General features: G+C 46.2%; 1 protein-coding gene across 1 annotated transcript in view; it reads right to left on the bottom strand.

The window, feature by feature from the left end:
• LOC115180745 (glucagon receptor) overlaps positions 1-12,863 on the bottom strand; it is a gene marked incomplete at both ends in the record, with an annotated part of 35,030 nt that extends 22,167 nt beyond the window's left edge. The window contains 8 exon segments of the mRNA XM_029742926.1: positions 1,715-1,775; positions 2,946-3,105; positions 3,529-3,697; positions 4,810-4,916; positions 9,117-9,211; positions 9,807-9,914; positions 10,456-10,552; positions 12,710-12,863. Coding sequence (XP_029598786.1) covers positions 1,715-1,775; positions 2,946-3,105; positions 3,529-3,697; positions 4,810-4,916; positions 9,117-9,211; positions 9,807-9,914; positions 10,456-10,552; positions 12,710-12,763 — 851 coding nt within the window.
• Between the last annotated feature and the right edge of the window lie 2,137 nt (positions 12,864-15,000).

The following is a 15,000-nucleotide window of genomic DNA, read 5'->3' as shown; positions in this document are numbered from 1 at the left end:
TAGTACAGTAGAGAGGTTGAACTATAGTACAGTAGAGAGTATGCAGTAGGGTACTAAAGTCCCGTAGAGAGTAGAGAACGGAGAGGTTGGACTCTGAATAAAAGATTAAGGACAGTAAGAGACAGTTTATCTTCTTGGGGATGTTCTCCTGTCCACTGAGTGTAATCAGTTCCATTACCCATCACAGGAGGTTTCCTGGTTTATTAACCCGCCTGTGTTAAAAACAGACATTCCACTCAAACGCTAAATGTTTTAGGTCACAGCTATTGACTATAATCTTCTGCTAAATGGACCAAGATCCTCCAAGGAACACTGCAGGGATTTTCATTTGGAGAGAGCAGGCTGTCTGACCTCTCAATTCCTTGTCTCTAAAAGTATTGGAGGTGTCATCAGTCCTGCATCATTGCATCGCCAGTAGTACTAGTCAGAACTGGTTTGAACTAGAGGTTATACCACCACTAGTACTAGTCAGAACTGGTTTGAACTAGAGGTTATACCACCAGTAGTACTAGTCAGAACTGGTTTGAACCAGTAGTACTAGTCAGAATTGGTTTGAACCAGTAGTACTAGTCAGAACTGGTTTGAACTAGAGGTTATACCACCAGTAGTACTTCTCAGAACTGGTTTGAACTAGAAGTTATACCACCACTAGTACTAGTCAGAACTGGTTTGAACTAGAGGTTATACCACCAGTAGTACTAGTCAGAACTGGTTTGAACTAGAAGTTATACCACCACTAGTACTAGTCAGAACTGGTTTGAACTAGAAGTTATACCACCACTAGTACTAGTCAGAACTGGTTTGAACTAGAAGTTATACCACCACTAGTACTAGTCAGAACTGGTTTGAACTAGAAGTTATTTTGTTTATTTGTATCATAATTTCTCTCCTTTCTCCTGTCATAGAAATTGGGTCAGGGAAACATAGGTGAGGGAGAGAGAGAGAGACACGTTTGAAGGCACTCATACACCGGGCAGGCACTCACTCACGCATTGAGGCAATCACTCACTCACGCATGGAGGCAATCACTCACTCACGCATGGAGGCAATCACTCACTCACTCATGGAGGCAATCACTCACTCACTCATGGAGGCAATCACTCACTCACTCACGCATGGAGGCAATCACTCACGCATGGAGGCAATCACTCACTCACTCACGCATGGAGGCACTCACTCACTCACTCACGCATGGAGGCAATCACTCACTCACTCACGCATGGAGGCACTCACTCACTCACTCACGCATGGAGGCAATCACTCACTCACTCACGCATGGAGGCAATCACTCACTCACTCACGCATGGAGGCACTCACTCACTCACTCACGCATGGAGGCAATCACTCACGCATGGAGGCAATCACTCACGCATGGAGGCAATCACTCACTCACGCATGGAGGCACTCACTCACTCACGCATGGAGGCACTCACTCACGCATGGAGGCACTCACTCACGCATGGAGGCAATCAGTCACTCACTCATGGAGGCACTCACTCACGCATGGAGGCAATCAGTCACTCACTCATGGAGGCACTCACTCACGCATGGAGGCAATCAGTCACTCACTCATGGAGGCACTCACTCACGCATGGAGGCAATCAGTCACTCACTCATGGAGGCACTCAGGCACTCACTCACACATGGAGGCAATCAGTCACTCACTCATGGAGGCACTCACTCACTCACGCATGCAGGCACATTGAGAACTTACTCCTCATTTTCATACAGGTATTTCACCATCACCCAGGGCACCAGGAAGATCAGAGGGGCACCTGCAGAGAAAATCACATTAAACACACCAAGACAAAAACTCATAGACTACCTAACCCTGACCCTGACTATATCTATAATATCTCTACTACCTAACCCTGAGACTGACTATATCTATAATATCTCTACTACCTAACCCTGAGACTGACTATATCTATAATATCTCTACTACCTAACCCTGAGACTGACTATATCTATAATATCTCTACTACCTAACCCTGACCCTGACTATATCTATAATATCTCTACTACCTAACCCTGAGACTGACTATATCTATAATATCTCTACTACCTAACCCTGAGACTGACTATATCTATAATATCTCTACTACCTAACCCTGAGACTGACTATATCTATAATATCTCTACTACCTAACCCTGAAGCTGACTATTTCGCTAATATCTTTACTACCTAACCCTGAGACTGACTATATCTATAATATCTCTACTACCTAACCCTGAAGCTGACTATTTCGCTAATATCTTTACTACCTAACCCTGACCCTGACTATATCTCTAATATCTCTACTTCCTAACCCTGACCCTGACTATATCTCTAATATCTCTACTACCTAACCCTGAGACTGACTATATCTATAATATCTCTACTACCTAACCCTGAGACTGACTATATCTATAATATCTCTACTACCTAACCTTGAGACTGACTATATCTCTAATATCTCTACTTCCTGACCCTGACTATATCTCTAATATCTCTACTACCTAACCCTGACCATGACTATATCTCTAATATCTCTACTACCTAACCCTGAGACTGACTGAATCTCTCAAATCTCTACTATCCTGACCCTGACCTGAGACTGACTATATCTCTAATATCTCTACTACCTAACCCTGACCCTGACTATATCTCTAATATCTCTACTACCTAACCCTGACCCTGACTATATCTCTAATATCTCTACTACCTAACCCTGACCCTGACTATATCTATAATATCTCTACTACCTAACCCTGACCCTGACTATATCTCTAATATCTCTACTACCTAACCCTGAGGCTGACTATATCTATAATAGATCTACTCAGGTGTCTGGCTACCAAACAGATTACCAAATGTTCTGTCTTCTGGTATATGCTGCGACAAATACACAACCTCCCCCCCTCTCCTCCCCTCCTCCCCTCCTCCCCCTCCTCCCCCTCCTCACCCCAGCCGATACACAGGTAGATGTTGAAGTAGTTTCTCTCAGTGAACACGGTGATGACCAGCAGGTTGTGGAGGTAGATGCCTTCCACCAGCAGCCAATAGCTGTTAGCCATGATACTGTACTGCATCATCACCACGGCGATACGACACCCCACCGCCGTCTACAGGACACAACACAAAAAGACGTTTCAAGACTTAACAAAGCCCTTATAATCCTCTAGTATGGCTAAACAATGCTTCAGAGATCAAACCCTTATAATCCTGGTCAACTCAACTCAACACACCCACCTTGTTGTTAACTGACCACTTTACCTGACCCTGGTCAACTCAACTCAACTCAACACACCCACCTTGTTGTTAACTGGCCACTTTACCTGACCCTGGTCAACTCAACTCAACACACCCACCTTGTTGTTAACTGACCACTTTACCTGACCCTGGTCAACTCAACTCAACACACCCACCTTGTTGTTAACTGACCACTTTACCTGACCCTGGTCAACTCAACTCAACACACCCACCTTGTTGTTGAACGGCACTACTTTTGACCACGACCCTTTCAGACAAAAACAACAACAACACACCTCGTTGTTGACGAGCCACTCCACCTCATAGTGTGTGATGTCCTGGTCCTGTCCGATGTTGACGCTGGGAGCCTCCAACATGGCGTCCTTTATCAGGATGGACAGAGCACGCAGGATGAAGGACGCAAACAGGTTCATATGGATGTTGTTCCTCATACAGTGGAGCTTCCTGTAAGGGGGGGGGGGGCAGTGTGCTTCCTGTTAGGGGGAATGTCAACTACAGCAGAGGTAATATAACAAAGATTAAAGGTTAAAGAAATGGGATTAGAATATGTATATCTGTATGGTTACTGTCAATAGGTGGCCAAACATTAAGGTCAGTGGAGCTACCTTGCTTCACTGACGTGTCCATTCAAATCAGAAATGTTTCAGTGACAAGAAATATACACCTTTCTACCTCCATGAAGAGTGGTGGGGGGCTGAGAGGTCATGGTGGGGGGCTGAGAGGTCATGGTGGGGGGCTGAGAGGTCATGGTGGGTGTCTGAGAGGCCATGGTGGGGGGGCTGAGAGGTCATGGTGGGGGGCTGAGAGGTCATGGTGGGGGGCTGAGAGGTCATGGTGGGGGGCTGAGAGGACATGGTGGGGGGCTGAGAGGTCATGGTGGGGGGCTGAGAGGTCATGGTGGGTGGCTGAGAGGTCATGGTGGGGGGCTGAGAGGTCATGGTGGGGGGCTGAGAGGTCATGGTGGGTGGCTGAGAGGTCATGGTGGGGGGCTGAGAGGCTGAGAGGACATGGTGGGGGGCTGAGAGGACATGGTGGGGTGCTGAGAGGTCACGTGTCTGTCTGTCTGTCTGTCTGTCTGTCTGTCTGTCTGTCTGTCTGTCTGTCTGTCTGTCTGTCTGTCTGTCTGTCTTTCCTCTTTACGGTGTATGTGTCTCTGTGTGTGTATGTGTCTCTGTGTGTGTGTGTTTCTGTGTTTCTGTGTGTCTGTCTCTGTGTGTGTCTGTGTCTCTGTGTCTCTGTGTGTGTGTCTCTGTGTGTGTGTGTGTATGTGTGTGTGTGTCTCTGTGTGTGTGTGCTTGTCTCTGTGTGTGTGTGTCTCGGTGTGTGTGTGTGTGTCTCTGTCTGTGTCTCTGTGTGTGTATCTCTGTGTGTGTGTGTGTCTGTGTCTCTCTGTGTGTGTGTGTCTGTGTGTGTGTGTTTCTGTGTGTGTGTGTGTGTGTGTGTGTGTGTCTGTGTGTGTGTGTGTGTGTCTGTGTGTGTGTGTTTCTGTGTGTGTCTGTGTGTGTGTGTGTCTCTGTGTGTGTGTGTGTGTGTGCGTGCGTGTGTGTGTGTGTTACCTGAAAGTGATCAGGACTCCGAGCGCTAACACCAGAGCCCCCAGAGACAGAGAGTAGCCCACGGTGTACATGGTCCGGAACTTCTTGAGGATCTGACCATAGTGAGGCTACAAACACACACACACACACACACACACACACACACACACACACACACACACACACACACACACACACACACACACACACACAGAAACAATAACAAACATTGCATTCGGAAAGTATTCAGAAATCTTGGCTTTTTCCATATTTTGTTACATTACAGCTTGTATTAAATTAAATGGTTTCCTCATCAATCTACACACAATACCCCATAATGACAAAGCAAAAACAGGTTTTTAGAATTTCTTGCAAATTAATTAAAGATATACAACAGAAATATTACATTTACATAAATATTCAGAGCCTTTGCTATGAGACTTGAAATTGAGCTCATGTGCCTCCTGTTTCCATTGATTAGAGTCCACCTGTGGTAAATTCAATTGATTGGACATGATTTGGAAAGGCACACACCTGTCTATATAATGCCCACAGTTGACAGTACATGTCAGAGCAAAAACCAAGACATGAGGTTGAAGGAAAGCTCCAAGACAGGATTGTGTCGAGGCACAGATCTGGTGAAGGGTACCAAAACATTTCTGCAGGTCCCCAAGAACACAGTGGCCTCCATCATTCTTAAATGGAAGAAGTTTGGAACCACCAAGACTCTTCCTAGAGCTGGCCGCCCGCCCAATCAGGGGAGAAGGGCCTTGGTCAGGGAGGTGACCAAGAACCCGATGGTACTCTGATAGAGCTCCAGAGTTCCTCTGTGGAGATGGGAGAACCTTCCAGAAGGACAACCGTCACTGCAGCACTCCACCAATCAGAACTTTATTTTAGAGAGGCCAGACGGAAGCCACTTCTCAGTAAAAAGCACAACAGCCCACTTGGAGTTTGCCAAAAGGCATCTAAAGGACTCTCATACCATGGCCTGATGAAACGAAGATTGAATTATTTGGCCTGAATGCCAAGCACCACATCTGGAGGAAACCTTGCACCATCCCTAGCACCATCCCTAGCACCATCCCTAGCACCATCCCTAGCACCATCCCTGGCACCATCCCTGGCACCATCCCTAGCACCATCCCTAGCATGGTGGTGGCAGCATCAGGCTGTGGGGATGTTTTTCAGTGGCAAAAAGTCGGACACTAGTCAGGATCGAGGGAAAGATGGAGGAAAGTACAGAGAGATCCTTGATGAAAACCTGCTCCAGAGCACTCAGGACCTCAGACTGGGGTGAAGGTTCACCTTTTAACAGGACAACGACCCTAAGAACACAGCCAAGACAATGCAGGAGTGGCTTCAGGACAAATCTCTGAATGTCCTTGAGTGGCCCCGCCAGAGCCCTGATTTGAACTCGAACCAACGTCTCTGGAGAGACCTGAAAATAGCTGTGCAGCAACGCTCCCCATCCATCTTGACAGAGCTTGAGTGGATCTGCAGAGAAGAATTGGAGAAACTCCCCAAATACAGGTGTGCCAAGCTTGTAGCGTCATACCTTGTAACATCGTCTTTTCAGTTCGCTGCAGCTAGCGACTGGAACGAGCTGCAACAAACACTCAAACTGGACAGTTTTATCTCAATCTCTATATGAATACCTGTCTTTTGACGCAACACTTACTGACAGTTGTGGCTGCTTTGTGTGATGTATTGTTGTCTCTACCTTCTTGCCCTTTGTGCTGTTGTCTGTGCCCAATAATGTTTGTACTATGTTTTGTGCTGCTACCATGTTGTTTTGCTACCATGTTGTTGTCATCTTGTGTTGCTGCCATGCTGTGTCGTCATGTGTTGCTGCCATGCTGTGTCGTCATGTGTTGCTGCCATGCTGTGTCGTCATGTGTTGCTGCCATGCTGTGTCGTCATGTGTTGCTGCCATGCTGTGTTGTCTTAGGTCTCTCTTTATGTAGTGTTGTATTGTCTCTCTTGTCGTGATGTGTGTTTGGTCCTATACTTATGTAATTTTTTATTTTATTTGTATTTTTTAAATCCAGCCCCCGTCACCGCAGGAGGCCTTTTGCCTTTTGGTAGGCCGTCATTGTAAATAACAATTTGTTCTTCACTGACTTGCCTAGTTAAATAAAATACCTAAGAAGACTCGAGTCTGTAATCGCTGCCAAAGGTGCTTCAACAAAGTACTGAGTAAAGGGTCTGAATTGTTATGCAAATTTGATATTTACGTTGTTGTTATTTTATAAATTTGCAAACATTTCTAAAAACCTGTTTTTACTTTGTCATTATGGGTTATTGTGTGCAGATTGATGAGGGGAAAAAAGCTATTGAATCCATTTTAGAATAAGGCTGTAACGTCGGAAAATGTGGAAAAATTTAAGGGGTGTAAATACTTTCTGAATGGTCTGTACATTTAGCCTACACTCCTCAGTACTCACACTGATTAAAAACATGAATCAATGGTCTGTACATTTAGCCTACACTCCTCAGTACTCACACTGATGAAAAACATGAATCAATGGTCTGTACATTTACCCTACACTCCTCAGTACTCACACTGATGAAAAACATGAATCAATGGTCTGTACATTTAGCCTACACTCCTCAGTACTCACACTGATGAAAAACATGAATCAATGGTCTGTACATTTAGCCTACACTCCTCAGTACTCACACTGATGAAAAACATGAATCAATGGTCTGTACATTTAGCCTACACTCCTCAGTACTCACACTGATGAAAAACATGAATCAATGGTCTGTACATTTAGCCTACACTCCTCAGTACTCACACTGATGAAAAACATGAATCAATGGTCTGTACATTTAGCCTACACTCCTCAGTACTCACACTGATGAAAAACATGAATCAATGGTCTGTACATTTAGCCTACACTCCTCAGTACTCACACTGATGAAAACATGAATCAATGGTCTGTACATTTAGCCTACACTCCTCAGTACTCACACTGATGAAAAACATGAATCAATGGTCTGTACATTTAGCCTACACTCCTCAGTACTCACACTGATGAAAAACATGAATCAATGGTCTGTACATTTAGCCTACACTCCTCAGTACTCACACTGATGAAAAACATGAATCAATGGTCTGTACATTTAGCCTACACTCCTCAGTACTCACACTGATGAAAAACATGAATCAATGGTCTGTACATTTAGCCTACACTCCTCAGTACTCACACTGATGAAAAACATGAATCAATGGTCTGTACATTTACCCTACACTCCTCAGTACTCACACTGATGAAAAAACATGAATCAATGGTCTGTACATTTAGCCTACACTCCTCAGTACTCACACTGATGAAAAACATGAATCAATGGTCTGTACATTTAGCCTACACTCCTCAGTACTCACACTGATGAAAAACATGAATCAATGGTCTGTACATTTAGCCTACACTCCTCAGTACTCCACACTGATGAATAAACATGAATCAATGGTCTGTACATTTACCCTACACTCCTCAGTACTCACACTGATTAAAAACATGAATCAATGGTCTGTACATTTACCCTACACTCCTCAGTACTCACACTGATGAAAAACATGAATCAATGGTCTGTACATTTAGCCTACACTCCTCAGTACTCACACTGATGAAAAACATGAATCAATGGTCTGTACATTTACCCTACACTCCTCAGTACTCACACTGATGAAAAACATGAATCAATGGTCTGTACATTTACCCTACACTCCTCAGTACTCACACTGATGAAAAACATGAATCAATGGTCTGTACATTTACCCTACACTCCTCAGTACTCACACTGATTAAAAACATGAATCAATGGTCTGTACATTTACCCTACACTCCTCAGTACTCACACTGATGAAAAACATGATCAATGGTCTGTACATTTAGCCTACACTCCTCAGTACTCACACTGATGAAAAACATGAATCAATGGTCTGTACATTTACCCTACACTCCTCAGTACTCACACTGATTAAAAACATGAATCAATGGTCTGTACATTTAGCCTACACTCCTCAGTACTCACACTGATGAAAAACATGAATCAATGGTCTGTACATTTAGCCTACACTCCTCAGTACTCACACTGATGAAAAACATGAATCAATGGTCTGTACATTTAGCCTACACTCCTCAGTACTCACACTGATGAAAAACATGAATCAATGTTCTGTACATTTAGCCTACACTCCTCAGTACTCACACTGATGAAAAACATGAATCAATTCTATACATCCTTTCCATCATGTCTATATCATATATTTTATCCACAGCATTTCCAAGCCTCACTCACAAGAGACACATCATTTTCACCTGAGCAGGATCATTAGCATCACACTCGCTAGTGTTCTTCTGGGGAACCCACTGGCCGTCCGCATCACACTCCCTGTACACCCAACCATGCTGGACTGGAACAGACACACATACAGATAGACTGTCACTCCCTGTACACCCAACCATGCTGGACTGGAACAGATACACATACAGATAGACTGTCACTCCCTGTACACCCAACCATGCTGGACTGGAACAGATACACATACAGATAGACTGTCACTCCCTGTACACCCAACCATGCTGGACTGGAACAGATACACATACAGATAGACTGTCACTCCCTGTACACCCAACCATGCTGGACTGGAACAGATACACATACAGATAGACTGTCACTCCCTGTACACCCAACCATGCTGGACTGGAACAGATACACATACAGATAGACTGTCACTCCCTGCACACCCAACCATGCTGGACTGGAACAGATACACATACAGATAGACTGTCACTCCCTGTACACCCAACCATGCTGGACTGGAACAGATACACATACAGATAGACTGTCACTCACTGACCCAAGCATACTTGTTACCCTTCACACTAACTTGACAGAAGTTTCAGATATTTGACTGAATTTGGTATTTATTGAACGTGATACACAAGCTATTCACCAATCAACCAAACAATCAATTCATCAACCAACCAATCAGCATCAACCTTCACCTTTGTGGTGCCAGGGCAGGTACCAGGGACACGATACACTGACAGTAGTGTTGGGGAGTCCATCGGGCCAGCAGGCATACATGTCAAAGGTCCTGTTACACACAACACCTACAGGGAACAGTTACAGCACATCTCTTTATCTCCATCACTGTGTCCCCCTGTGCCTCTGTACCCCTGTCCCTCCATCTCTCTCTCTCTGTCTCTCCATCCCTCTGTCCCTACATCCTCCGTCCCTCCATCCCTCTGTCCCTCTGTACCCCTGTCCCTCTGTCCCTCTGTACCCCTGTCCCTCCATCTCTCTCTCTCTCTCTCTCCATCCCTCCATCCCCCTGTCCCTACATCCCCCTGTCCCTTTGTACCCCTGTCCCTCCATCTCTCTGTCCCTCCATCTCTATCCTACATGTCAAATGTCCTGTTTCACACCACACCTGGGGGAAACAATTACTGTAGATCAGAACACATCCTGTCCAATCAGATCTGTGAAGGGGAGGGAATATCTTCCTGGAATGAAAGATAGACATATATCTACTGCCACAGCCGACCCTCACCGGGAGAGCAGAACGGAGGACCTTTATCTTCCCATAATGCACAGTGCTATACAGTGTTTATGGTGTGAGTGTGCGTGCAGGCGTGTGCGCGTGTTTCTCACCAGTGAGCGGTGGTTCTCTGCTGTTATTGCGGCTACACTCCTCCGTGTACATCACCCATCTCTGCATCAACGCCTTTAAGGGCTTAGCTGGGGACACCTGGGGGACAGACAGACAGTAAACAGATAGCCAGGGACACCTGGGGACAGACAGACAGTCAGTAAACAGATAGCCAGGGACACCTGGGGGACAGACAGTCAGTCAGTAAACAGATAGCCAGGGACACCTGGGGACAGACAGACAGACAGTCAGTAAACAGATAGCCAGGGACACCTGGGGACAGACAGACAGTCAGTAAACAGATAGCCAGGGACACCTGGGGGACAGACAGTCAGTCAGTAAACAGATAGCCAGGGACACCTGGGGACAGACAGACAGACAGTCAGTAAACAGATAGCCAGGGACACCTGGGGACAGACAGACAGACAGTCAGTAAACAGATAGCCAGGGACACCTGGGGACAGACAGACAGTCAGTAAACAGATAGCCAGGGACACCTGGGGGACAGACAGACAGACAGTCAGTAAACAGATAGCCAGGGACACCTGGGGGACAGACAGACAGACAGTAAACAGATAGCCAGGGACACCTGGGGACAGACAGACAGACAGTCAGTAAACAGATAGCCAGGGACACCTGGGGGACAGACAGACAGTCAGTAAACAGATAGCCAGGGACACCTGGGGGACAGACAGACAGTCAGTAAACAGATAGCCAGGGACACCTGGGGACAGACAGACAGTCAGTAAACAGATAGCCAGGGACACCTGGGGACAGACAGACAGTCAGTAAACAGATAGCCAGGGACACCTGGGGGACAGACAGACAGTCAGTAAACAGATAGCCAGGGACACCTGGGGGACAGACAGTCAGTAAACAGATAGCCAGGGACACCTGGGGGACAGACAGACAGTCAGTAAACAGATAGCCAGGGACACCTGGGGGACAGACAGACAGACAGTCAGTAAACAGATAGCCAGGGACACCTGGGGGACAGACAGACAGACAGTCAGTAAACAGATAGCCAGGGACACCTGGGGGACAGACAGACAGACAGTCAGTAAACAGATAGCCAGGGACACCTGGGGGACAGACAGACAGACAGTCAGTAACAGATAGCCAGGGACACCTGGGGACAGACAGACAGTCAAGTAACAGATAGCCAGGACACCTGGGGGACAGACGACCGTCAGTAAACAGATAGCCCAGGGACCCTGGGGGACAGGACAGTCAGTCCAGTAAACAGATAGCCAGGGACACCTGGGGGACAGCAGTCAGTCAGTAAACAGAACAAGCCAGGGACACCTGGGGGACAGAAGACAGACAGTCAGTAAACAGATACCAGGGACACTGGGGGACAGACAGACAGGCAGTCAGTAAACAGATAGCCAGGGACCCCTGGGGACAGACAGACAGACAGTCAGTAAACAGATAGCCAGGAACACCTGGGGGACAGACAGACAGTCAGTAAAACAGATAGCCAGGGACACCTGGGGGACAGACAGACCGTCAGTAAACAGATAGCCAGGGACACCTGGGGACAGACAGTCAGTCAGTAAACAGATAGCCAGGGACACCTGGGGGACAGACAGTCAGTCAGTAAACAGACAGCCAGGGACACCTGGGGGACAGACAGACAGTCAGTAAACAGATAGCCAGGGACACCTGGGGGACAGACAGTAACAGAATGAGTGAAATGAGTGCATGAGACAGAGAGACAGACAGGCAGAGAGACAGAGAGTCAGATATGCAGCGAGACAAAGAGACAGAGAGACAGACAAAGAGACAGAGAGACAGACAGGCAAAGAGACAGATAGACAGAGAGACAGAAAGTGTTTAGACTACATCCCTGTCTGCCACACAGGGCCCGTTCTCAGAGGGTCCTTCTGCCATGTAAAAACACATGTCTCTCCCCAACACTCTAAACACCAGTCACTTACAGGACTGGGGTGGCTGGCTTCCCATGTCTGAATGTTTCCCTACAGAGGGACTCACTGCTAGCCTGCATTCTGTTGACAGGACAATGAATGGAATCCTTAGAAGGATCCAACGTGTCAGTTAGCTTCCAGAGAAGGTCAATGAATTCCTCTTCAAAAGCATCCAAGGTGGAGTGTTGAGTAATGTCGTGGGTATGTTATTGGGTGTTCTTCTGTGTCTGCCTGTGTGTGTGTGTGTGTGTGTGTGTGTGTGTGTGTGTGTGTGTGTGTGTGTGTGTGTGTGTGTGTGTGTGTGTGTGTGTGTGTGTTCCGGCCTCACTTGGATGCTGGAGAAGACTGTGAGCAGCGTGAGCAGCAGGAAGCCCCGTGACATCCCTTAGTCCTGCTGCCTGGTGGAGGGGTGCTGTGTGAGCGGGGTCAGGGGTCACCTTAACCTCACCTCATAGGAGGGCTTTACCTGGGGACCACTCTACCTGGTGACACACAGAGGGGGAGGAGTCACACTAACACACACAGATATGTCTTACTATATTTGTGAGGAATTTTTGGGGATCCAACAATTGATTCAATTTCCAAATGATATTTTCCCTAACCCTAACCCTAACCTTAAACCTAACCCCTAACCCTAACCTTAAACCTAAACCCTAAGCCTAACCCTAACCTTAAACCTAACCCTAACTTTAAACCTAACCCATAGGCCTAACCCTAACCTTAAACCTAACCCCTAACTCTAACCTTAAACCTAACCCCTAAGCCTAACCCTAACCTTAAACCTAACCCCTAAGCCTAACCCTAACCTTAAACCTAACCCCTAACCCTAACCTTAAACCTAAACCCTAAGCCTAACCCTAACCTTAAACCTATCCCTTAAGCCTAACCCTAAACATTAAGCCTAACCCTAACCTTAAACCTAACCCCTAAGCCTAACCCTAACCTTAAGCCTAACCCTAACCTTAAGCCTAACCCTAACCTTAAACCTAACCCCTAACTCTAACCTTAAACCTAACCCCTAAGCCTAACCCTAACCTTAAACCTAACCCCTAAGCCTAAGCCTAACCTTAAACCTAACCCCTAAGCCTAACCTTAACCTTAAACCTAACCCTAACCCTAACCTTAAACCTAACCCCTAAGCCTAACCCTAACCTTAAACCAAACCCCTAAGCCTAACCCTAACCTTAAACCTAACCCCTAACTCCTAACTCTAACCTTAAACCTAACCCCTAAGCCTAACCCTAACCTTAAACCTAACCCCTAATTCTAACCTTAAACCTAACCCCTAAGCCTAACCCTAACCTTAAACCTAACCCCTAAGCCTAAGCCTAACCTTAAACCTAACTTTAAACCTAACCCATAGGCCTAACCCTAACCTTAAACCTAACCCCTAACTCTAACTTTAAACCTAACCCCTAACCCTAACCTTAAACCTAAACCCTAAGCCTAACCCTAACCTTAAACATTAAGCCTAACCCTAATCTTAAACCTAACCCCTAAGCCTAACCCTAACCTTAAGCCTAACCCTAACCTTAAACCTAACCCCTAACTCTAACCTTAAACCTAACCCCTAAGCCTAACCCTAACCTTAAACCTAACCCCTAAGCCTAAGCCTAACCTTAAACCTAACCCCTAACTCTAACCTTAAACCTAACCCCTAACCTTAACCTTAAACCTAACCCCTAAGCCTAACCCTAAACCTAACCCCTAAGCCTAACCCTAACCTTAAACCTAACCCCTAAGCCTAACCCTAACCTTAAACCTAACCCCTAACTCCTAACTCTAACCTTAAATCTAACCCCTAAGCCTAACCCTAACCTTAAACCTAACCCCTAACTCTAACCTTAAACCTAACCCCTAAGCCTAACCCTAACCTTAAACCTAACCCCTAAGCCTAAGCCTAACCTTAAACCTAACTCTAACTTTAAACCTAACCCATAGGCCTAACCCTAACCTTAAACCTAACCCCTAACTCTAACCTTAAACCTAACCCCTAAGCCTAACCCTAACCTTAAACCTAACCCCTAAGCCTAAAATAGTGAGGACTGGCAAACTGTCCTCCCTTCTCTGAATTGTAGCTGCTTTACTATTCTTCTGAGGACCCTTGGTACACACACACACACTTTAATGAACAACCCACTTGCTGTATAATCAAACCGACACACACATAACAATTGAATTGAAACAAACAGGAAAGGCACTTGTGGATGTATTTTAGGTGTGACAGTTACTGATTAGCTAGATGGGGTCTATTTCTGGCAGCTGACCAGCTGTGGTGACAGAGGAACTCCTAGGGGTTCCATGGAACACCACTTGAATTCTGAAAAAGAACTCTCCCTGCACGCGGACACGGACACAAACACACACACACACAGACACACACACACACACACACACACACAGACACACGCACACACAGACACACACACACACACGCACAGACACACACACGCACACACACACGCACAGACACACACACACACACATAGACACATAACAGTCCTCAGTCCTCAGCCAAACCACTCTGCTTCTGTTTACACTACATCATGCTGCACTAGTCCTAATTAGAGAGGAGAGAGAGAGAGAGAGAGGAGAGAGAGAGAGAGAGGGAGAGAGAGG

The sequence above is a fragment of the Salmo trutta genome, unplaced genomic scaffold, assembly GCF_901001165.1.
Source record: "Salmo trutta unplaced genomic scaffold, fSalTru1.1, whole genome shotgun sequence".
Classification (NCBI taxonomy): Eukaryota; Metazoa; Chordata; class Actinopteri; order Salmoniformes; family Salmonidae; genus Salmo; species Salmo trutta.
The sequence above is the reverse complement of the archived record's forward strand: the minus strand, read 5'-3'. Positions and strand labels throughout refer to the sequence as shown.